Below are 24,801 nucleotides of genomic sequence, written 5' to 3'. Positions count from 1 at the left end.
CTTTCCTCCAGAAAGTATGCATATCTGCAGGAAGTAGCATATAATCCTACTAAGATTATGCTCCTGCTAGGCCAAAGGGGTGGAAGCATATGGTACAGTACTCATAAAGTACAGTAAAACTGTACAGTAGCTTTTACAGCTGAGGTAGGCAACTGCAGAAGGACAGGGCTTCATTAGCCACCCAAGATACCTTGGAGGACCACACTCCCTGTGGTACCTGCCTCTGCAAAAAATGCCCCAACCTTTGCCCCAAATGCCTCCAGGAAATAAGGGGGTCTTCCTTGGCCATTTTAGCCCCAAGTTACGTAGCACACCATGTACATAGTGCCCCCATGGTTCTATAAAGTGCCAGGGAATTCCTGATTAGTTTAAAACTAGGAGCAGATAATTTGACACCACTGTCTCTGGAGCACATTAAGAGTTGCTTGACCAGACCCATTCACACACAACACTAAATTATGCTTTAGAATTAGGTTGAACTGGCTCACTGAGAGAACCCCTTTCTTTTGAGAAAGCAAGGCAATTTCAATAAAACAAGTTCATTATCAAAACTCATTTGTTAGAATAACAGATAAGATCACATTTCCCACAGAGGTCACAGAAACCATGTAAGTTCCAAATACAGCAGGAAAAGAATACTTTTTGTATGAATAAGCAGCTTTTAGAATATATTACTTGCAATATTTTTCTTACCAGAATAGAATGCATTCCCATATATATTCGACTACAACAAACCAGTGAACACCAGCAGATGGCAAGGATCAGTCCATACATCAAAGGATACTAGGGAGTGGAAAGAGAGAGAGAGAGAGAGAATACATTGAACCTGCTAGAAATTGACATTTTATTGACTGGTCACTTCCGATGGAAGGTTTATTTTAAACATGTAAACTCTACCATTCAAAATATTTGCTTTGAGACAGATTACCATAACAGCATTAAAATGCCAAAAATAGTCTAGATATAGTCAAAACATTTAAAATAAAATAGAAATTACAAATGTAAAAACATACAGAGTAAATTAGTGGAGGATGAAAAGAACTGTTGAATAAAAAAATGCATAGCTCTGGTTAAGTAAAGAAAACACTCAGAAGAACCAGATGGGAATTAAAGAGTGAATTAGCATTAAAAGTCATTAAAACAGGCTTCTCTTGCACCAAGATAACAGAGGGCACTAGCCAAATATGTTTATGGAGACACCAATTACATGTTCAACACAACTGAAAGGGCCTCTCCCTAGTAGCAGTATTACATCTGCAGTCGGCCAGATTCTGAAGCAATGTTTGATTTAGATGTGGAAAACCCAAAGTTCAAATCCCCGCAGCCATGAGGCTCATTGGTGACCGTAGTGACTTGTCTATCAGCTTTACGTGCCTGCTGTGATAATATAATAAAACCCATGTGCTGGCAGCATACAAGTGGCCAGAAAATAAAAATAAAAATCAATAAAAATAGAATAGGCTTATGGTAAATCAGAGCTCCTGCCTTCTCTATGTAATCAAAACAAGTGATCGTTTTTAGTAGTCTTGGCAGAGAGAGAGAGAATAATAGTAAATGGGATTTTTTTTTGTTATGTTGATGAAACTATTTCCTTAAGCAATTTAATAGAAAAATATTTTTGAAGATTTTAATGACCTTTCAAGTAGAAAATATTATTTACAACCAATTATAATAAATAAAAGCAAGATGTTGGTTTGTATTATTATTATTATTATTATTATTATTATTATTATTATTAACTGCTTTTCTTCCAGAATTGAGACTCAGAGCAGCTTACAATTTCGTAGATAAAATCTCTCAGATAAGGGTCGATCTTGATGCCGGCATTAAAACAGAATCAGAAAGAGGTGTCCAGTGACTCTGTGGACTGAGGCCCATTACAGACGGGACTCTGCTCCACCTCCAGTACGTACTAGGGGTTGGCCGAGGATGCAACATCCAATCAGGCCTCACCACTAGTACGTACTGGGGACGTCAAAATGGCAGCACCGCCATTTTGACGTGATGGATGCTTAGCATCCGCATGTCATGGCATGGTTGTGACAGCACAAGTGCACCATTGGCACCTGGCGGCGTCACAACTGCGCTGGAAGAACCCGCTTTTTGCGGGTTCTTTCTGCTGTGCAGAGGAGCCATACAGTTTGTCCGTTGCGTCTCCCCCGTGCAGCAAACATGGGCGCCAGCAGAGCGCCGTTTTTGGGTGCTCTGTAAAGCACCTATGTTAGACTGCATTATTTTGAGTTTGTAAATACCGATGAAGTGGACAAGATTCTTGGAAGTGTAAGGAGGACAACATGCCCTCTCGATCCTTGTTCATCATGGTTGACCATATTATTACAGCTCATAATCAATGCACCCCTTAGGGAGGGAATATTCCCATCAAAACTAAAAAAAGCGATAGTTAGAGTGATTTTTAAAAAAACCCTCCCTGGACCCCTGGTGAGAGCCAATTATAGACTGGTCTCCTTATTACCATTTCTGGGCAAAGTGATCAAGAGGGCAGTTGCCTTCCAGCTACATGTTGTCTTGGATGAACCCGATTATCTGGACCCATTTCAAACTGACTTCAGGGCGGGATATGGAGTTGAGACGGCCATGGTCGCCTTAGTCGATGAACTCCATCTGGGCATCGACAGGAGAAGTGTGACCTTGTTGATGCTCTTGGACGTCTCAGTGGCCTTTGATACCATAGACCATGGTATCCTTCTGGAATGCCTGAGCGAGTTAGGTATTGGGGGCACTGCGCTGCTGTGGTTCAGATCCTACCTCTCGGGCAGATTTGAAATGGTGATGCTGGGGGACAGTTATTCATCCAAGAGGGAGCTCAAATCAGGCGTCCCTCAAGGCGCCATTCTGTCCCCATGCTGTTCAACATTTACATGAAGCCGCTAGGAGAGATCATCCAGAGACATGGGGCGCAGTGTTATCAGTACGCCGATGACACCCAAATTTATTTCTCCATGTCTCCAACTGCTGTAGTGACTAAGGATGGCATCCTCTGGATGCCTGCCTTGGGTCAGTAATGGGCTGGATGAGAGAAAACAAACTCAAGCTGAATCCAGAGAAAACGGAGGTACTTGCGATAGGTACCCCAAGAAGCAGATTTGTCAACTAGTCCTGGATGTGGTCAAACTTCCCCTAAAGTACAAAGTTCACAGTTTGGGAGTACTCCTGACTTCATCTCTACAGATGTCATCTCAAATAGATGCGATGGCCAGGAGTGCTTGGTACCAACTTCAGTTGATACGCCAACTGCGTCCCTACCTGGACAAAAAGGACCTTGAAGCAGTAGTACTTGCACTGGTAATCTCTTGTCTAGATTTCTGTAATTCACTCTACATGGGGCGATCTCTATACCAAGTTCAGAAGCTTCAATTGATTCAAAATGTAGCAGCCAGATTGGTCACCAGAACACCTAGGTCGGCCCATATAACATCTGTGTTAAAAACTCTTCACTGGCTGCCGATTAGCTTCCAGGTGCAGTGCAAAGTGTTGGTTATTACCTTTAAAGCCCTTCATGGCTTGGGAACGCCTCTCCCTACACAATCTGCCCTGCACTCGCAGAACATCAGGGAAGAATTTATTAGAATACCATAAGCCCAGGTTAATGTCAACTTCCCATACATTGTTTACAGCCACAGCCCCCAAACAATGGAATAGCCTACCAGAAGAGATCCGTCTTATCACCACCTTAGAAGCCTTTAAGAAGGCACTTAAGAAGGATCTCTTCTGGAGGGCTTATCCATCCGACCTCTTATAGGAGATCTTTGAGATAAAATGCTTCACTTCTGGTTATGATGTATGTTTTCTAAATGTTTTATATGTTCTAGATGTTTTAGCTCTTTTATTGAATTAATAATAATGTCAGTGTTTTATTGACTGTATTTTATATCTGTACTGTGTTGATTTGTTGATGTAATCCCACCTCGATCCGCAGGGACTGGCGGGAAAATCCAAATACAAATAATAATAATAATAATAATAACAATAACAATAATTAAAAGAACAGTGCAATTAAAATCATACAAAAGAGAGATTTAAAAAAGAATTAAATTATAGCCGCCCCTCCTTTTTTGCAGGGGATCCATTCCATACTCCCTCGTGAAAATAAGAGTTTTGCTTATATTCAAGCCCCATTGGCTTGAATAGAGATGTGGGCACAGGAGGGCGCGTGACCCATTCATTCCCCTTCCATTTGTCCCTTGCGACTAAGCAAGGGAAGTGAGTCTGAAGACTCTGGGAACGGAGGGAGGACTTTATTACAATATTAAAACAGAGTACTCATTAAAAGAATAAAATAGTTTAAAAAGATAAATGCCCTTAAAAACAGTACTCTATAAAACAGTACAATACCTCCAGCTCATTATTTAAAGACTTCCTGTTTTAAAAGCCTGTCTGAATAAAAATGTCTTAGCATGCTCAGTGGCATCCCCAATGTGGGTCTCACCCAGGGTGTGTGTGTGTGTGGGGGGGTTTATGGGTCAGCTGTAGCCCTCTCCTTTACCCAGATGGCAGAGGTCTCCTCATGAAGAGGCCTCCCCTGCTGTGACAAGCTGGGAAGGACACGATCTGCCTTCCTCACCCCACAGCAGCAAGAGGCCCCACCAGGTGTCATCTCTGTTTTAGGGTGTCACGCGGTGCAGCCTGAAACCCCCCGCACCCCCCTAATGATGCCACTGAGCTTTCTGATGGAAGGACAACAGGGGCCATTCTGGTCTCCCTGGGAAGGAAGTTTCAGAGACCACCAAAAAGGCCCTTTCTTGAGTCCCCATCAACTGTGCTTGCAATGGCGGTGGAACTGAGAGAAGGGCCTCTCTTGATGATCTCAGAGCCTCATACATCTGTTCTATGTAGAATGTGTGTTGGAATTTAATAAAAAATAATATTTTTTTAAAAAGAGTCTCATACAGGGAGATACAGTCTGCCAAATAGCCTGGACCTGTGCCATATAGGGCTCCTCTCTATTTATCCTCTCTGCAGAGGAAAGAGGTTATTAAATCCAAGGATTAAAAACTGGCAAGTGTAAGCAAAGAATGCTTTTTAGACACAGAAATAGAATTAATCCACTTAGTCCACAGCCTTGCAAATAAATTGACAGGTTACTAGCACATAACATGAACAAGAATCCCATTTTACTATGAACTCTAATACTGTACAGAAAACAACTTTCACTCTCCTTCCATGAAATCTAATGGGTTCCACAAGCAGTTTTTGCTTTGATGCAATTCATAAAATCATGACATTATCACTGGCCCAGTACAGATGGGCCTTTTAGCACGTAAGGAATACGTGCTAGGGTTGCCTCGGGGCGTCACTTACAGACGCCCTGCAACCCTAGTACATATTCCGTATGTCAAAATGGTGGCGCCCTGTACACATGGGCGCCACCATTTTGATGCAATGGATGCTTAGTGTCTGCACACTACAGTGCACTTGTGACGTCTCGAGTGCGCCACTGGCGCACTCGGGAGTCACAAGTGCACCAGAAAAAGAAACTGCTTTTTGTGGGTTCTTTTTTTGCCGGCTTCCCACCGGTGGAAAAGGATGTGCAAACAGACCGCCCTTTTTGGGTGGGCTGTATCCTGCCACTAACAGTTTATTTGGGTATTCTCTCTCTCTCTCTCTCTCTCTCTATATATATATATATATATATGTACACACCTTCCTTGCATGCCCTTTAATGTTTTGGCAATTTCACAAAAATCAAGGTAAATATTAATGTTTAATTTATGCTAAATGTCAGCTGCTCTATTCAAGACTTTCAGCACGGATCATTTCTTGAACACAGCACTCAAATCTCCACAAAGAAATTCGCAGGTAATGCCACAGAGCATTATGGAACAAACTGAAAAATGCCAACTGAAAATGGTGCTGCTATTATGCTGTACAGTAATTGTTAGCTGTGTTCCTTTTTGTTTGATTTGTAACTCTCCAAATGCTTATTCCACTTCATTTCTTATCACTGTAACAATAAGCATTAAAAAGGGCAAAATGGAATAACTGCACAATAGTTTTTAATTGGTCACACTAGAAGCCACTTTTGTATAAGCACTCACTGTTTAGTGGTAACAGTTGCCTATGTATAATTTAGCACAATACTAAATGCTAACGAAGGAAGGGGAGTGTGGCGAAAAGGGGCCTGGGATGCAGAAGCTGAAATCTACCCAGACTTGCCTCCTATTCCCAGTACAGTACAGTAGTGCTGCCACCAAGCCCTCCTTTGGAGATTTTATCTTCCTCAGGTTCCTGCGGGTGTAAGGGCTCAATACCCTCCCTCCCTCCCTCTCTTATGACTATTGGGAACACTGAATAACAATTATAGGGTTTCTGGTAGTCCTGGTCATGGAGATATGTGGTTAGCGCTTCCCCTTCACTTTCCCTTGATAAATAAATCAGGCATTTAAAAGTGAACTCTTTGATAACAACAACAACAAAATCTTTAGTCATTTACTGTCTCAATTACTGCAATCGTCTATATTGGCTGGTCTTCCATGATCTCATCTTAGTCTTTTGGCTTCCATCCTTCATTCTGCTGCTAAGATTATCTTTCTGGCCTGTCGCTTTGATCATGTTACCCTTCTCTTGACATCCCTATTTTGGCTACCTATTCCCTGTAAGATTCAGTATCAACTGCTTGTTCTAACATTGATCATGATACCACATTCTTGACAGCCCTTCCTTGGCTACCTACTCCCTATAGGATTCAGAATAAGCTGCTTGTCCTGATGTTCAAGCCCCAACATAATCTAGCTCCTCCTTATCTTGCAGCTCTTATCTCTTCCTCCCAGCCTGTTAGAAATCTGTGCTCTGGGAATACTGGGCTCCTCACAGAGCCACAGGTTTCCTCCTCTTTTGCTCAGCTTTGTCTTTTTTTCTCTTGCTGCCCCTTATCTCTGGAATCGCCTCCCTGCAAATAATAATAATAATAATTATTATTATTATTATTATTATTATTATTGAATAGTATACTGTATACATTTTTATTCTGCAGCTGTACATGGATGGTGCTATATAAACAAATAATAATAATACTTGGGATACATTCCCTCACTCAGACCTGAGCATTTAGCCCCTGCCTATCCTACTAATCTCTCTCCTTCTAACCCCACAGAAGCCTTGCCTCTTTTCCCTTTCCCCCCTCCACTGGGTAGCAAAGCCCAAGTGGGACTCTGGGCCAATCAGGTATCTCCACCTTCTCACCTTCCATTGGCTAACTAACAGAACCTTGTGAACGTCAGAGCCAATCCCTTTCATGCGTCCCACCGGCTAAGCCAGACCATGAGCTTTACTCATCAACCTGGTCCCAGAGGCCTTGCAGGGTCATTACAGAGAGGAATTCACAAGTCTAAGAAGGGAGGAGTATAAAGTCCACTGTACAACCTGCCACTCTCTATTATCAAATTATGGCTTGATAATTAGACACTTTTGTCTCAGAACTAGATCCATGCGAGTTTTAATCATGAGCTTTATTACAGCAATTAATTGTAACAGCTTTTATTTTCTCAACTCCATATCAGCAAATATTGTTGGTTTCAGGGTCTGTTTCTTTAAACAAACATTTGATTATTTTGATAAAAAAAAGCACTACAGAAAATAAAATATAATGAGGTCAGAGATTTTTTAAATCACCATAGCTTTTTTCCCATTTTTCCTCTTATAGTTGCATTGTTTATTACAAGGCTATCCATTAAAATCAGATTATATTACTTCTTGAAAAGCAATACATTCACGAAATAATTCTTCACAGAGAAATAGAAAGAGTGTATGGAAAAGCCTAACTATTATAGGTAAGTGACATTGTGTGGGTAACATATGATATGATCCCTAAATACTCTATGGTCTATTGTACAGGAGGCATAAGAAGTATGTTACCCCAAGATCACCCCTCCATGCAGTCTCCCCCCACCATATAAAAAGGGCTGTCTGAAGGCTTGTAGCCCTGAGGGCATCCCCAGTGCAGAGGAAGCCAATCTATAGGGGGAGCATGCAGCTAAGTTGGGGGTGAGGTCCTCTTTGCTGGAGGCTTTCAAACAGAATCAGAGCAGTTAGGGATGCTCTAATTCTGGATTTCCTGAATTTATCATGGGATTGGAGTAGAGGATCCAAGGCTCCCTCCAGCTTTACAATTCTAGTCTACCATCCTTTTTCTCAGGATGGTTTACCAGCTATTCCTAGAAAAGTTGTAAGCCAGAGATCGGGGCAAAAGTCCTCTGCTGCTGCTGCTTCCCAAGCTACACTAGAGGTACAGTATACAGTTATCATGTCTAGTAGTCACCGATAGTCGTATCCTCCATTAATCTGACCATTCCTCTCTCTAATCTACTAGCCATCACCACATCTTGCAGAAACAGTTGTTATAAGCTAACTATAAATTGGATGAATAAGAACTTCCTTTAGTGATTCAAGTTTAGTCTGTCCATAATCTCCTGACCATTTGTCATATTGGACAACACCTCAATTTGGCAATATCAGCTGTTGCTCTGCAATGCCTCACTGTTAGAATCAAATACAATCATATAATGATGTGCTTGGCAAGTCCTCTTTTTTTCTACGCCACCAACATGAACACTCAACCATATACTTTCTATATCCTTGACTGTCTCCTCCCACTAGTCTCCAATGAAATGATACAACCAAGGGCTGCATCCACACTGCAGGAATAATTTGGTTTGATACTTTAACTGTCCTGGCTCAATGCTAGGGAATTCTGGGAACTGTAGTCCATTGTAGCACCATAGCTATCTGCCAGAGAAGGTGAAATGTCTCATAAAACTACATTTCCTAGAATTCCATAGCACTGAGCCATGGCAGTTAGAATCAGTGAGTTGGAAGAGACCACAAGGGCCATCCAGTCCAACCCCTTGCCATGCAGGAACTCTCAAAGCTAAAGTAGTGTCAAACAGAATTATTTCTGCAGCGTGGATGCAGCCCTGGTGGAAAAGCCTAGTCCATTTTATATGACTGTACTAGCATGACCTGCTTTCCCCCCTCTTTTTAAAGGTCGCTTTTGAATGTATCAGGCCAGAAAACTTTAAAATGAAAAAAAAAGTTAAGGGTGAGGTGCACAAACAGGAACAGACAGGTTCAAATGAGTCTTCGAAGATAAAACTTTCATCATGGAATCATAGCCTTGAGGAAAGACTGACAGACTGCCTGTAACACACAACTGTCCATTTATGATGCTAAATTGGCAGGAAACATCTCAAGATTACCAATATCCTGGTATAAAAGGGAAACTGGCCAAGAATAAATGGCTAAAGGCCAAATGTAGTCTCATTTGTTTTTCTGCAGTTTAACAGATGTGGGGGCTGCCTTTGAAAAAGACCTAGAAATTTGTTAGTGCAAAACAGAGCAAGTTAGCATTTAGCTTGCTAAATGAAACTGGCCACATGATCATATCATGCCAGTACTCTGGCATCTGCAGTGGTTACCAGTTCTTTCCACGCCCAATTCAAAGTGTGTTTAGTTTTCAAACAATAAACATTGTGGGCCATATTAACCAAAGAAATATTATAGAATCATAGAATAATAGAGTAGGAAGAGACCGCAAGGGCCATCCAGTCCAACCCCCTGCCATGCAGGAAATCTAAATCAAAGCATTCCCGACAGATGGCCATCAAGCCTCTGTTTGAAGACCTCCAGGGAAGGAGACTCCACTACACTCCGAAGGAGTTTGTTCCACTGTCGAACAGCCCTTACTGTCAGGAAGTTCCTCCTAATGTTGAGGTGGAATCTCTTTTCCTGCAGTTTGCATCCATTGCTTTGGGTCCTAGTCTCTGGAGCAGCAGAAAACAAGCTTGCTCCCTCCTCAATATGACATCCCTTCAAGTATTTAAACAGGGCTATCATATCACCTCTTAATCTTCTCTTCTCCAGGTTAAACATCCCCAGCTCCCTAAGTCGTTCCTCGTAGGGCATGGTCAGGTTTCCAGACCTTTCACCATTTTAGTCGCCCTCCTTTGGACACGCTCCAGTTTCTCAAGATCAAACAATCTGTATGTATTAAATTATGTACTGAAAGACACAGTGGTGAAAAATCTATCTTGAGGTGAGTTGTTCCAAGATGTTTAGGAGCACACAGCAGATAATGACCACCAATTAGCAGACATTAATCCTCTTTTGCATTAGCCTTCCAGCCTGAGGCCTGCCATCAGCACAGAACAATACACATGCAAATCACTCCTGCATTCCCAGGCTCACACTCTGTGTGTGTGTGTGTGTGTGTGTGTGTGTGTATACATACACCCAACTTTTTCCAGGCAAAGCATTCTCTGAAGATGCCAGCCACAGATGCTGGTGAAACATCAGGAAGAAACTCTTCTAGAACATGGCCACATAGCCTGAAAAACCCACAAAAAACTATACTTAGGAGCAGTTTTCATTGTTGCCTTTACAAAGGGCTGTAAAACAAGGCAGACTTGCATTAAAAAGATAATACCACCTTTACAAGTTCTCAAATTATATTAAGCTACTTCTTAAGAAAAAGCAAGAGATTACAATATTACAGAATGCTACTCTGTACAAGATAGGGCTCAGCTTCCTTCAAAAACTGGAGAAAAATTGCCACAATGTACTACAACAGGGAATTAGTCACAAGACAGATGGCAGGCATCCAGGACTCAGCTTTGTTTTCTTTATCACCAAAAGTATCTGCCAGTTCCTCAAAAATGCAGCTTGAGCTCATTTTCAGTCTTAGCATCTGGCTGAGGAAGAAATGGTTAAGAATACCAGGGAAGACATTTTCAAAGCTGATGAAAAGAGCTTATGAAAAAGGTACATAACTATTGTCTCTATTTAGTGATAAATAAAGAATTCGAGATGTTATGAGATATGATTAAAAAACTGAACTCTTCTCATTTACTGTATTTTGCTTAACTATTTTAAGCCACTACTCTCAGCCCCTGGATATTTTTCTATATATTGTTATCTGAGTCAAAGGGAAAATACAGTATATCTTAATGTTTAAGTTTTGATTAGCAACCTTGGGCTGAATCCTCTCAGTTACTTACACTTCTGTAGCCAGGGATTATTCTAACAGACATGTTGAGGGTGGCTGCTTTATAAGGAGTCACGCAGCAGCTACCTGTGAAATGCTTCTCCCCCCTTGACTACCTTATGGCAATTGGACTATACCAGAATCAGGTCCACCCCCTGAGCCAAATGGACACGGATTTGCCATAGGTGGTGCCTGCAAGGTTTCCTTAAGTTGTCACATAGCTGGTTTCCATTGCTTTCTACCAGCATAAATACACCATATCCAGACCTCTATTGTAATTAGCCTAAAGGCCTCAGATCTCGCCTGATCTCAGCTAAGCAGGGTCATCTCCAGTTAGTAGTTGGACGGGAGACCATCAATGAACACCATGTGCTATAGGCTATATTTCAGAGGAAGGAACTGGCAAATCCACCTCTGAGCATTCCTTGCCTCAGAAAACCCAATGAAATTCATGGGTTTCCTATAAGTCAACAGATGACTTGAAGGAACACACATACACAGCTTTACACTGTGCCAACTTCAAAGAGAATCATGCAATTTGTATAGCAGGGCAATGGTTCTCAATCAGTGCAATTCGTATCGCCAGTGGGGTATAAAAGTAGTCTAGGCAGGACCCATGTCTTTTAGTCAAAGCAATAATAATTATTCCCAATAATATCACTACAACTTTTTATTTATATTCTTTGTCCTTTCATTTTCATGGCAGTAAAATTTCTGCTCAACACTATTATATTTACAGTCGGCCCTTCTTATACACGGATTTTTTAATACACGGATTCAAGCATCCACAGTTTGAAAATGTTCCAAAAAAGTATAAATTTCAAATATCAAACTTTGATTTTCCATTTTTATAAGGAACACCATTTTGCTATGTCATTATATTTAATGGGACTTGAGCATCCATGGATTTTGTTATCCATGGGGGATCTTGGAACCAAACCCCAGCGTATAACAAGGATCCACTGTATTTTCTATTACCAGAATCATAGAGTTGGAAGAGACTGCAAGGGCCATCCAGTCCAACCCCCTCCCATGCAGGAAATCTCAATCAAAGCATTACTGACAGATCCCATCCAGCCTCTGTTTAAAGACCTCCAAGGAGGGAGACTCCACTACACTCCGAGGGAGTCTGTTCCACTGTCGAACAGCCCTTACTGTCAGGAAGTTCCTCCTAATGTTGAGGTGGAATCTCTTTTCCTGTAGCTTGCATCCATTGCTCCGGGTCCTAGTCTCTGGAGCAGCAGAAAACAAGCTAGCTCCCTCCTCAATATGACATGAATGAATGAATGAAATTTTATTTCTAGACCGCTATTCATTGCAGATCACAGCGGTTTACAAAAACACCAACAAAACCAATACAAAGTGACGACCCATAGCCCAACAATACAAAAACCCACCCATACCATTTAAAAACAATACAAAAATTCTACAAACAATCCATACAATCATTCCATCTAAAACCAATTAAAAACCTATTAAAAACCTATATATCAAATTAGCTGGATTGTTCCTTCAAGTATTTTGTTTACTATTTCCCAAGAGCACTAGTGCAATTTTACACCCTTAAAGATTATTACAGATGATAAACTTGCCAAGAAAACCCAAAGATAAATTTGCCTGCAAGTCGTCAAAACAGTGATACCTTTTTTGGTCCAACCAAAATGGACAAAATGCATGTTGCAAGCTTTCAAAGCTCTGCTGACATCTTCTCTTCCTGGCCATGTGGACTCCCTGCATGGATATCCCTCCATATTATCTTAACTCTGAACAACACCAACAACATTGTGACAAAATGTAGGCAGGTGACTGACATTGTCCTATATATTTTTCCCCTCCTGTATGATTTTTAATACCTTTGCCTGATGAACATGCCAGTGGAGTTTTGAAAGCTTGTGAAATGTATTTTGTGGATTTCTGCCTGATAAAGATATCTCTGTTTTGTGGATTTGAGATGTGATTGTTCATTGTTATATGGCCAACCAAGAAGACATGGATACAAAGTAGGCTGAAGTTTAGTTTATGCTTACACTAGATTATATGAACATTTTGTCATGAGAATACCCTGCTTCCAAAACATGGCCACATAGCCCAAAAGGCTCACCAAAAATTATAGTCTAAACTTGTGTTCTTCACTTGGTATGCTTGGATAATTCAAAATCAAAATGTTAACTAACAATCTGTTATATTATCAATGTTAACTCAAGTTCTCAAGAAAATTGGCATTTAAAAGAAATTTACTGAAATTGTTTATCTTATATCAACTTAAGAACCAGTGTTGAGCTAAACTTAAATGAGATAAAAGAATAAACAGCAAGAAGATGTTAACTGGTTTATGTTTGTGAACATTCCCAAAATACGATGTGATACAGTTCTTAAAAGAAAGGGAACAGACAACAACCTTTTCAACTGGATTTAAACTTGTTTGTGTGGGAGATTTTAGCTCCAGACTCCTATAAACTACCGTTATTATTATTATTGTTATTATTATTACTAATGTTTATTTATATAGTGCCATATGTTTTGCACGGCACTTTACAGCGTCATCAAAACTATACAATACCTGCCCATGGTGTACGATCTAAAATCACAATATAAAACATAGTAAATAGACAAAGTATTTCATTAAAACAGCAATAAAACTGAGAATCTAGACAAGCACTAAATGTGCAACTGTCTGCACATTTACATCCCACACAGATTTCTTGATAGCATTTAGTTATTATCAGTATGCAGTCACTCCCTCATTATGCCTGAGGACCACACTACATAAAAATGTTGGATTATGCACATTTGTGTGTCAAAATATGCTTATACTTGTCATTTTATTTTGAATGAAAAGCACCTCTGTGGGATCCCTATTCAGAACATGTTTCTGATCCAAATCAGGGTGTCATGGTGGTTTCCCAGTGAACAGTGTTTTTCTTCCACATGCTATTTATATCAGAATGTGCTGCTTGCAATCAATTGCACATTTAGAGGCAAAAGCCAGGGAGGGAGTTGAAGAGATTTTGATTGGCATCAGTATGGAACCTCCGTCTGGACTGAGAGTTTGTTTTGAAGCTCCAGTTTTCCTTTCAAAATAAAACTGTTAGCTTAAGCAAGTTTTTCAAAACACAAGAACACTGCCATATATAATTGTGTATAGGTTGATCTCGTGTACAAGTCGAGAGTAGGTTTTGAGGACAAAAATCTGGATTTTACTATGACCCATGGATAAGTCGAGGGTAAAACTGAAGGGCATGTAACCAGGCTAGGAATAGGCTTGAGGAGTGAACGTTGCATCTTCCCAGCCCAGCTGCCCCCTCTGGAGGCAATTGGACTTGAAAGATGCTTGGGAAGGGAGCATTTGCTCTTTCTGTTTCTTCCCAGCCCAGCTGCCCCCTCCTGAGGCAACTGGGCTGGGAAGAGGCTATGGAGAGTGAATGCTCCCTCTTCCTGTGCCTTCCCAGCCCAGCTGCCCTCTCCAGAAGGGGTAGGCAGGCTGGCAAGAGACTTGGGGAGAAAACACTCCCTCCTCCTTACTGTATTGCCCCATCTATATGTCGACTCAGGATTTTGGAATCAATTTGGGGGCATAAATTTTTCAACTTATAGTCAAGTATATACAGTATACAGTTTCAGCCTGAGTCTCCATGATGTCCAGAACTATGCAGTTATTACTTGGCAGACATTTTCCCTTAGTTTATAGACGTGTGCACGTGAAAGGCAGAAGGATAACCATGTGAAGTAGGCCATGCGAATTCGAAGATGGGAAGGAGGCAGAAATATGAAGCAGAATGCAATCATATGTAAGGTGGAGATATAGAGTCAGTTCATGGCTAAAATCCATTCAGAAAGGAAAGAAGAAAATTAAAAGAGAATCTCAAAACAACCATTACATGCAAGGGATAGGTACTGAAGATGGAAACACTGAATACCCACTAATGCTTTTCCAGCTCTCCAACAAGTTATTATAAAGAGATGAAACAGGGAATGGAACCAGAGACAAAATTAGCTGTTAAGCAGGATTTAGAAACCAAGCAAGTAAAGCAAGCCCAACTGAAATACACCAAAGAGATGCATAGAGGCTTAATGTAGTGAGGTACAAAGAGTGGCTTTAATACCTTAAAGCAGGGGTAGGCAACCTTTTTGAGCTGGGGGCTAGGTTGCTGTCCCTCAGACAACTGGGGGGGCCGAACTTAAAATGGCGCCCGGAGCGGTGCGGAAGCTGCAGCGGGGGTAGGGTTGTCATAAGTCAGGACATCCAAACCGGGACACATGTAGGACAACATTTTCAAATGTAGGACACTTTTTTACATGGAGGAACCCACCCACCCCCCACTCCTTCCCAGCCTTTGTGGAGGCCAAGGCCCCCTCAGAGGCTGGGAAGGAGCCCATGGGGCCGCCCGCACGGGCGCCCTCCTCCTTCCCGGCCTCTGAGGGGACTGAGGCCCCCGGAGGCCGAGGCCTCCTCAGCGGCCAGGCAGGAGGGAGGAGGCCATGGGGAGGCGGGGAGGGTGGTGTGGCTGTGCGCAGGAGGTGCCGCCTCCACCTCGCCTCCTCCGCCCCAGGCCTCACTGCCCTCCGCCTCCTCCGCGCGGCCATGCGTGGTGAAGGAGGAGGGCAGCAAGGCCCCACGGGCCATGGCCAACCCAACTGCAACCGGGGTTGTCCCAGTTTTTGGCGGCACCCAGGATGGGAGGGGCTCGGTGCCACCAAAACCGGGAAAATCCCGGTTGTAGATGGGATATGCAGCCGGGGTGGCAATCGGCGGCAGGACCGAGCTGGGGCCATTCCCAAGGCCTTGCCAGGCCGGATCCGGCCCGTGGACCATAGGCTGCTGACCCCTGCCTTAAAGACACCAGATCCCATCAGATCTTGGAAGCTGAGTGGGGTCAGCCTGCTTAAGAGCTGGCAAAACCACCACTGAGTATTTCTTGCCTAAGAAAATCCTATGAAATTCAGTTGACAGGCAACTTGAAGGCATAAACGCACAAAATAAAAGGAACATTTCTTATTAAAAATATTTGCTGAGGCCTCATAGAACACTATACACAAACAATCACATTTACAGGAATCCAGATATTAGTATCATCTTCACTTGATTGAACTGTGCCCATTAAAACAAACAAACAAACAAACCAAAAACCTATGAAAATCTTTGTTAAATAGCCTCACTAATTTCAGTGGAAGACTCTTAAAAATACGTAACACTCCTGCCAGTATTTTGATAGGCACAGCAAGAGTACAAAATATAGAAAGACATACAAAGAAGGCAAGGGAACTTTGAAACTACAATTTGCCATTATAACAACAATGATCATGAGAAGCAGATTCCTTTTATAAACATGTATGGACAAATCAGGACATATAACTGCCTTTAAAAAGATGACTTGATACTATTCTGCTTTCTTTTCTTCCTTCTCAATCATTTCTCTTAATAAAAATACAAACTTCAATATTATTACTATGCTTACACTGGTGGAAAAAAGGAATCCAGAAACATTTCTGTAGTCATAAAGTATAATGTATCTGTATATGGCGTATTTATCCTTTGATATTTTCAACAGTCTTTGGCATGTTATGTGTTTACTAATTTCTCAGTGTTAAGAGACAGTGAAATCATGCTCCATCTATAGTCTAATGAGTAATTAATGACAACAAAAATGTTTACTATTTGAAGTTTTTAAGTTTGAAGTTTTTTAAGGGTCTGTATATAGTTTTTGGAGTCCACATTAATGCATAATGGAGTGCGCAAGGGAATTCCAAATGAAAATCAGCATGTGCTTTATTGACTACAGAAAAGCCTTTGATGCATAGATCACAAAAAGCCTTATGGGCTGCTCTCAAAGAAATGGAAGTACCACTACATTTCACTGTTCTGATGCGTAACCTATATTCAGGTCAAGAGGATCCCACAGAACAGAGTATGGAGAAACAGAATGGTTCCCAACTGGAAAACGGTTCAGGCAAGGCTGCATACTATCACGATGTACAGTACAGTATATTTTTTTTTGTCGAGCGTATAGGTGCACGAGTGGCCAACTGCACCATCGACCCATTGTACCACTGAGCCATCACACACCCCATGAAGCAAAATTACAAGAAACACAGCAGGTCATCAGTAATGCAATGGATATAATAAAAACATTGGGGCAAAGCAGACGGCCCTCCAGGAGTAGCTGGAGGCAATTCCAGCCATGATTGTGCTAGGACCACGGGGACTGCATGGCCCACTTCCAAAACAGACCGCACCGATGGTCACAAGCTGGCCACCGCCAGGAGCTGGATTATTCCAGCTCCTTTTTGATCTGGACCAGAGGACTGGATCACGGCACCGGAGCAGCTCCCGGTCACTTTGGGAGCATGCATCATCTACACAACACATCCTCAAAGTGGGCAGAAGCTGCTTGTTTTGTCCCATACATTTCGGGCCATTAACAAACCAGACAGTCCAACAGGAGGCCATGGAGTGAAGGGGAGAGGGGGCATATATGGGGAGCCTCCGTGATTGTGCTTTGTCAATGTGTAACTAGGCACAACGAAGCACTACACTGGCATTGTATTGCTCATGCAACTGTGTACTCAGTCACACAGTTGGTCATGGGGGTGTCCAAAGGGGTGGGTATCTGGGCAGGACGAAAGAGATAATTGGCAGTCACAAGTGGTGTGTTTGTGCAATGGTGTGCATGCATTGGGGGGTGAGGTGAAAAAACATAATCGAGTCATAACTGTCACAACATGGTGCAGACTGCCCATGGGTGTTTGGCCTGTTGTGGGAACGGGCCGTGCAAACAGCGGGTGCCCTCCCCCAATTCAGAAAACTCTGTAGGCAACCCAGATTTCCCCCTCTGCTTCAGCCCCTAATCCTCACAGGGTTGTTGTGAGGACATTGAAGAGGAAGGAGGAAGAAAGCTATGTATGCTGTATTGAAAGCAAAATGAACACAAAAAGATGGGCTACAAATGTAAAAAATAAATACATAAAATAATCTTCAAATGCTAGCCAGAAAAAAATGTTCAAATTTGTTTTGCAGTGTAATCCTGTGCATGTTTATCCAGCTATAATATTGCTGTTGTGTGCCTTCAAGTTGTTTCCAACTTATGATGAATTTAACATGGGTTTTCTTAGCATGATTTGGTCAGAGGGGTTTGCCATCGCTTTCCTCTGACGCTCAGAGTGTAGCTTGCCCAAGGTCAGCTAGTGAGTTTCCATAGCTGAGCAGAATTTGAACCCTGGTCTCTCAGGGTCTTAGACCAATACTGAAACAACTACACCACATTAGCCCTCCAGCGGGGCTTAGAAATGTGTACATAGAAATGCAGCCTTAATTACTTGAAATCGTATTGGTATTTCTGCTTTTTATTCAAGTACGTCTGAACAGCAAAGCTGCAGAAACACTTACTAGTAAGTAGTTGCTTGGCAGCACTCAGTGTCTTGATTAGAAGTGTTCACAGGAAAAGAGTCTAATTATAAATGTGTTCACTAGGCCAGTAATTGGAGTGGCATTTAGCCCCTTTTACAAAGCTGCAGGCATTTCTGTGACTGTCCAGTACTGGTGGGAAATGCCCCCTTTTGTTTTTATTACATCCTCTTGTAATCCATAGTTTACATCTTGATTGGATGCATCAGGGGCAGAACCTCCCTAAAGACTTACTCTTTTCAGGTTGAATTAGTGCCAGCAACCATTATGAGAGAACAATAGTTTCAAGAGTATTCATAAGGAAACAATTCCGCTCAAATGCCTATGACCTCAGGTCAAAAAAAAATATTTTAAGCCACACATAACAAGAATTGTCCAAGTGTTTTAAATGCTACAGTATTACATGTTCTAATGTAAGTATATGGTATAGTTTGACATCTGACATGTAGAATATTTTTGTTATTGAGTGCCTCCCAGTCTATAATAATGTGTAATAAAAATAAATTGGAATGGTCACAGCTGGGAATCCTGTATATGCTCAACTAGATGGGTTTTCTGGGGCTGAAAGTGAGTGACTCACCCAAGGACACCCAGTGGGTTTTCATGACTGAGCAGGCAATTCATCCCTCATCTCCAGAATCATAGTCCAATGCTCAAACCACTACACCATGCTTAGCTTTCAAATTTATACAGTCCGACTCAACTTTTGCGGCTTTGGCATTTGCACTTTTGATTATCCACGAGGTTGTTGTTGCGTGCATGTGCACTCCTCTTCCCCCCTCCAAGGCTTTTGCCCTGAAGGGGGGAAAGCCAGGAATGGTGCACACACACACCCTTCCCTCAGCCAACTATAGCATTGGGGAAGGTACAAGGGGGGGGCATGCTCTCCTCTTCCTTCCCCGGGGCTATAGCTGGCTTCCCTCAGCCAGCTATAGCACCAGGGAAGGTGATGGAGGGTCACACACTCTTCCTTCCCCTGCTTCTTTGGTGTTCTTTCCCACTTTCGCAGTTGTCTTGAACCCCTAACCCCCACGAAAGTGGAGGGCTGACTGTATTAGCAAATATTGATTTCTCTTAGTTATCAATACAGTATATAATCACATTTTTACATAACAACATTTGGTACAATATTTAATGTTCATTTTTTTCTATAAATTGTATGTTACATGTAATGTAACATTACATTACAAAAACTAGCCCCAAATTCCCTGATATAAAGATTGCTGGCAGGAACAGAATCATTGCCTACATCATATTAACAGGCAATACACTGTCAGGAACAGAGTTATTGCCTGTCTCACACTGATAGGCAAACATTATTGATCAATCTTGTTAATTAATTCAGAACATTCTCAGTAGGACTTTAATATACTGCTAGGGGCCACAGTCCCTGATCTTTTGAATAAGCTGTACATGTAGCATCCAGAAATTCTCCCTTACAGTTCTACACAGATGACATATATATGTACCATAACCTTACTAGTATTACCTATCTGTGTCATTGGCTCCTTTGAGTTTGAAGTCTTCATGCAGTATTAATACTGTATCCAGTTCAAATGCAACTGGTTAGATTCTCCTCAAAACATCATCCCAAACTAAAGCCTCTCAGCCCTCCCATAAAAGTATTTCCTTTGGCACATAAGATAAAACAACTAGGTGGATGGTCCTATTTAAGAGTTTAATGCTCTCAATCCACTTTAATGGAACATCTCACAGTCAACTGATCAGCCACTGTGTGAACAGAATATTGGTCTAGACAGGCTTCCAGTCTGATCCAACATGGCTTGTTATTATTTTCTTACCTAAAGTGTATCAAATGACATCATCATAACATGTCTCCATCCCTGATTCACACAATTCAAATCCTTTCTTTCTCTGGTCGCCTGACAATCCTTCTCACATTATTTTCACACATTAAACACAATTAGCATACTATATTTGGCATGGGAGAAGTTAACTTAAAACATGTTCAAGTGGGTGGGCAGCACAGGCAGCAAAGGGAGGAGGGAAGATGTTCTTATGGTAACCGATACAAACAGAGAACTTCTCTCAACAGGAAAAAACCTCTGCAGAACCATCGTTTTACAAAATCTTTTCACGACACTCATTTGTTAGTTGCTGATTTTGCTACCATCTTCAGTAACACCATAGGGCCAGTGAATATGAGTGTATCAAGACCATTTTAAGGGGATCAAGAGACAGTCAACAGAAAGGACTAGACAAATCTAGTTAGGGTTAAGTAGAGTGGTAAAAACAGCATCAAAGAATTATGTCCAAACCCACAAACACAACAGTAATAAGAAATTGACCTAATTCTTTACTTCCCAGTTGGTATGTTCCGAGCCTGACCACTTCTAACAGATGATGACCAAAGAGGTACCTTTACTACAGAGGACCCTCAACACAAAAGGCAACAAGAAAATGAAATAGAAATCTTGCAGCGCAATACTGAAGGAAAGATCCCAATAATAGCAGGCTTTTGCATATGTGGATGATATACATATGCCTCTGTACAATAATACCAATATCCAGGCTACTGACTAGTAGCATCTTTTGATGAGGGGGCAGATAGGAAGTATCTCAGCCAGGTCTATTCTGTTGTTGAATATGACTAGTTGACCATAACTGGAACAGGATCAGAGCCAATGTCAGCACACTCATATGCAATGGAAACCTGTGCACTTTATGTAAGGCCACTGTCTTTACAACACTGAGAGCAAATCCTACCATAACACAAAACATCCAAGAAAACATGTATAGGACTGCTCTATTCAATTGACGCTCCCTATTAATATAACCAAACCATGGATCCTTCAAGTTAGAAGTGGATTTTGAATTCAGTAGGACTTATTCCCAAATAAATTTATATATATTTATATATTCAGAGTTTATAAAATAAAGCGTAACAAGAAACCTTCTGGAGAATATGCTGAAGAGAAGTCCTCATGCCAAAAAAAAAAAGAGCAGTTATCAGCCTTTATATCCTGAGTTCACGACATGACAATCTTCATGGCTTTTAAACACCTACCTGGTAATAAAGGGTTTATTTTTCCTTCAATCTTCCATGCATTTCAAATACTGTATAACAAGACCTATCCCATATTTCCACCAAACTGTTTCACCAACAGCACAGCAGCTTGAGTAGATGTCTCAATATAGAAAAGGCACCGTCCTTACCTGCCACCGTCCATAGCTGAACAGAAGCAGCGCCAGAGGGATGGCAGTGCCCGACATGGCATGGGTAGAGGGCATGCTGTACTCGGAGTTGTAGAAAATCTCCAGCTTCAGCACTGGCGGGGAAGCAGGCCTTGGCCAGCGGATGACATCCTTGGTGCACTGTCCCAGGTACATGACCCAAACCCAAATGATGATGAGCCTCCTGCCCAGCCAAGCGTCCAGGTTCCAGATACAGAAGGGGAAAAAGAGAATGTAGAAGAGTTCATTGCCCAGCTCCGTCCCCAGGCTGAACAGGTAATACAGAAAGGGGCTGCGGATGGAGAAGTCCTGGCATACTGATTCCCCAGTGAGAGAGTTGCGGCGGGGCTGCCGTCTGGAAACCCACCCTTGTGGCTTTTCTTTCTTGGGGGTATCTGGCTGGGACTCGCCTCCACAGGCTTCCCCAGACACCACCCCATTCTTCATGCCATTCCAGTGGCAGCCCTCGCCCTTCTCGTCCACCTTGGAGGCGCCTTGGAAGCGGTGTCGCTCGGACCCTTGGCTCTCCGCCTGGGGGGCACCCATGGGGCAGCTGCCATTGGCCACTAAGAGGGCGACTTCTGGTTCCTCCGCTGGGTCAGAGGGGGCAGAGGACCGGCCTGGGTTGGTCTCCACGCCACAGAGCCGCTGGAAAGCGGCCACTTTCTCTGGATCCTGCAGGTAAGAGGTCAGGCGGCAGAGGAGGGACATCCTGGAAGGCCCCCGCCAGGAGGAGACCAATGAGGAGAGAGGGAGAAAGAGGAAATAAAGCAAGGCATTGTCACACACAGGAAGACGTTTGGAAGAAATTAAGGGTCCACCTAATATTTTTTATTACAAATAAACCACAGTAGAAGAGATTTGGAAGAATCTAAGGCTCCAGCTGCTATTTTGTTCTTTATTATAAATAAAGCAAAGCAGTGTGAGGCCAGGAAGAGATCTGGATGAAATTAAAGCCCATTCCTCTTTAAGTTATTAATAAAGCAAAGCAGTGTCAGACACGGGAAGAGGTTTGGAGGAAGGGCCAACCTTCTGTTCTTTATCATGTATGAAGCAAAGCAGCATTAGATGCAGGAAGAGAACGGGAAGAAATTAAGAGCCACGATGATACTTTGTTTTATTTCTACTATAAATAAAGCCAAGGAAGAGATCGGAAGGACTTCAGGGTCAATCTGGCCTTTACTTTTTGACCAAGTCATGGGCCCAGCTTCCTCAAAGGGAGCACTCTGGGCCAATCTGGCTTTGACTGCTTGGCTTTGCTTGCAAGGTGGGGAGGGGTCTGTCCATGGGACGGAAGAAGAAAGAAAGAGAGCTGTATATTCATAATAAATAATAAACAAACGTTATTCTTAGACCCTGCCTTTCTGCTGCAGCAACCAAGGCGGCTGACATGACTGGAATAATACATACTTTCAGTAATAAATACATTGAACCCCTCCCTCCCTTTGAATTTAATGAATCTATTATATTAATTTGTATTCCACTTTTCCCCTCCAAAAAAAACTGGGACCCAAGGCACCGGAAGAGTCTAAAAACTTACCATCAAATATGAATATGATGATTATTAATCTGGCTTTGATGGATTTAACCTTTTTTCTTGGAAGGCTGGGAGGGGAAGGGGTCTCTTGGGGGAAGGGACAGGGATTCTGAGTATTATTATTATTATTATTATTATTATTATTATATTTAAGAAGATTAATGTATTTATTTAATTAATTTCTGTTCCATTTGATTTATTCGGTTTTTTATTTACATTTTATTTTGATTTAATTTAAAATAAACATGTAATTTAATTTAGCGACAGAGGGCTTGGAAGCAGGGACTGGGCTGGAAAGAGGGAAGGAGGAAGAGGGAGGCGGCAGAGGGCTGCGAAAAGGACCAGGGAGGCAGGGAGGGAGGGAGGGGGCGCGCTTTCTTTTACCTGAGGCAGCAACGGAGGGAAGAAAAGGGGGTCGAAAAGGCTGGGCTCCGCCGGGGTCCTGCGGAGGGAGAGGCAGGGCCGGGGGATGGAAGGAGTGCCTCAGTCCCTCATGACGCCCAGCAGCCTCCGTCCTCTTTCCCCCTCAGACCCCTTCTGGCAGCTCGCTCTCTCGCTCAGCCGTCAAGGCTTCAGGAGGACGCGCATGCGCAGTTGTGACCTCCCCTTGGGAAGAATGGCCGTTGGAACGTGGGCGCGAGACGCCGCAGCCCCAGGGGGCGGGGTTTGGACCACCACCAGCCCCAGCACCCGCGCGCCGGGATCCCTACTGCGCACGCGCGGGAAGCTGTCTACTCCTCTCACACTTGGAACTGGCCCCCCAAAACTAGGCTCCTTTAAGAGAGACTCTGTGGACTTCATTTCCCAGAAGCCTTAGCCATTGTTGGCCAATAGCCTGGGATTCTGGGAACTGGAGTCCAAAATCCCCTTAAAGAGCACAGTTTGGGGACCCTACTGCACTACAAACAAAAACAGTGGTTCCAAAGCTTTGGTCCTCCAGATGTTTTGGACTTCAACTCCCAGAATTCCTGACTGTTGGCCAAGCATGGGAGCTGAAGTCCAAAACACCTGGAGTCCCTCTATATTGGGAGCAAGGCCCAATATATATTATTTTATAGGAAAATAAAATAATAAAGAAATAAAATAAAATTATTATTATTATTATTAATAATAATAATAATAATAATAATAATCAGCAAAGTTGGGCAATCACTTCGGTCCAAAACACACTGCAGAAATAATCCAGTTTCAGACCGCTTTAACTACCTTGGCTCAGTGCAGGCGAATCCTGGGAACTGTAGTTTTAATTGTGGCACCAGAGCTCTCTGACAGAGAAGGCGAAATCTCTCACAAAACTACAGTTCCCAGAATTCCCTAGTATTGAGCCAAGGCAGTTAAAGACCTAACTCTTATTTCTCTCTCTTTCTTTAGTCCAAAACACACTGCAGGGGATATCAGTTCAGGCAGGCATAACTGTTTGTGCTCGTCCTAAAAGCTGGATGGATGAGAGAGTAGAGGGGATCCATGGAGTATATCATAAGGGAGGAATTTCTCTTAATTTCAAATGCGAAGAAAGTGGGGCCAGAACGCATTCAAGTGAATTCGCTAGTTCAGCTAATTTACCTGAATTCGAACTGCCTTTGAACTGACTTCCCATTGCCCTTGCCCGAAATTGCGTGTGGTAGTCTATCACGCAATAACGTTAAACCCCATGATTGTGTTCGGATTGCC

General features: G+C 42.5%; 1 protein-coding gene across 1 annotated transcript in view; it reads right to left on the bottom strand.

Moving 5' to 3' along the window:
- Positions 1-23,729, bottom strand: part of SGPP1 (sphingosine-1-phosphate phosphatase 1) — a 29,089-nt gene extending 5,360 nt beyond the window's left edge. Inside the window, exons 1-3 of the mRNA XM_042438513.1 lie at positions 23,515-23,729; positions 21,576-22,305; positions 694-783 (exon numbers count right to left, since the gene is read on the bottom strand). Coding sequence (XP_042294447.1) covers positions 694-783; positions 21,576-22,304 — 819 coding nt within the window. The 5' untranslated portion in view covers position 22,305; positions 23,515-23,729. The remainder of the gene's footprint in view (positions 1-693; positions 784-21,575; positions 22,306-23,514) is intronic.
- Between the last annotated feature and the right edge of the window lie 1,072 nt (positions 23,730-24,801).

The sequence above is a fragment of the Sceloporus undulatus genome, chromosome 1 (assembly GCF_019175285.1).
Source record: "Sceloporus undulatus isolate JIND9_A2432 ecotype Alabama chromosome 1, SceUnd_v1.1, whole genome shotgun sequence".
Classification (NCBI taxonomy): Eukaryota; Metazoa; Chordata; class Lepidosauria; order Squamata; family Phrynosomatidae; genus Sceloporus; species Sceloporus undulatus.
Note: the sequence above shows the minus strand (reverse complement) of the source record. Positions and strands in the feature narration are given on the sequence as shown.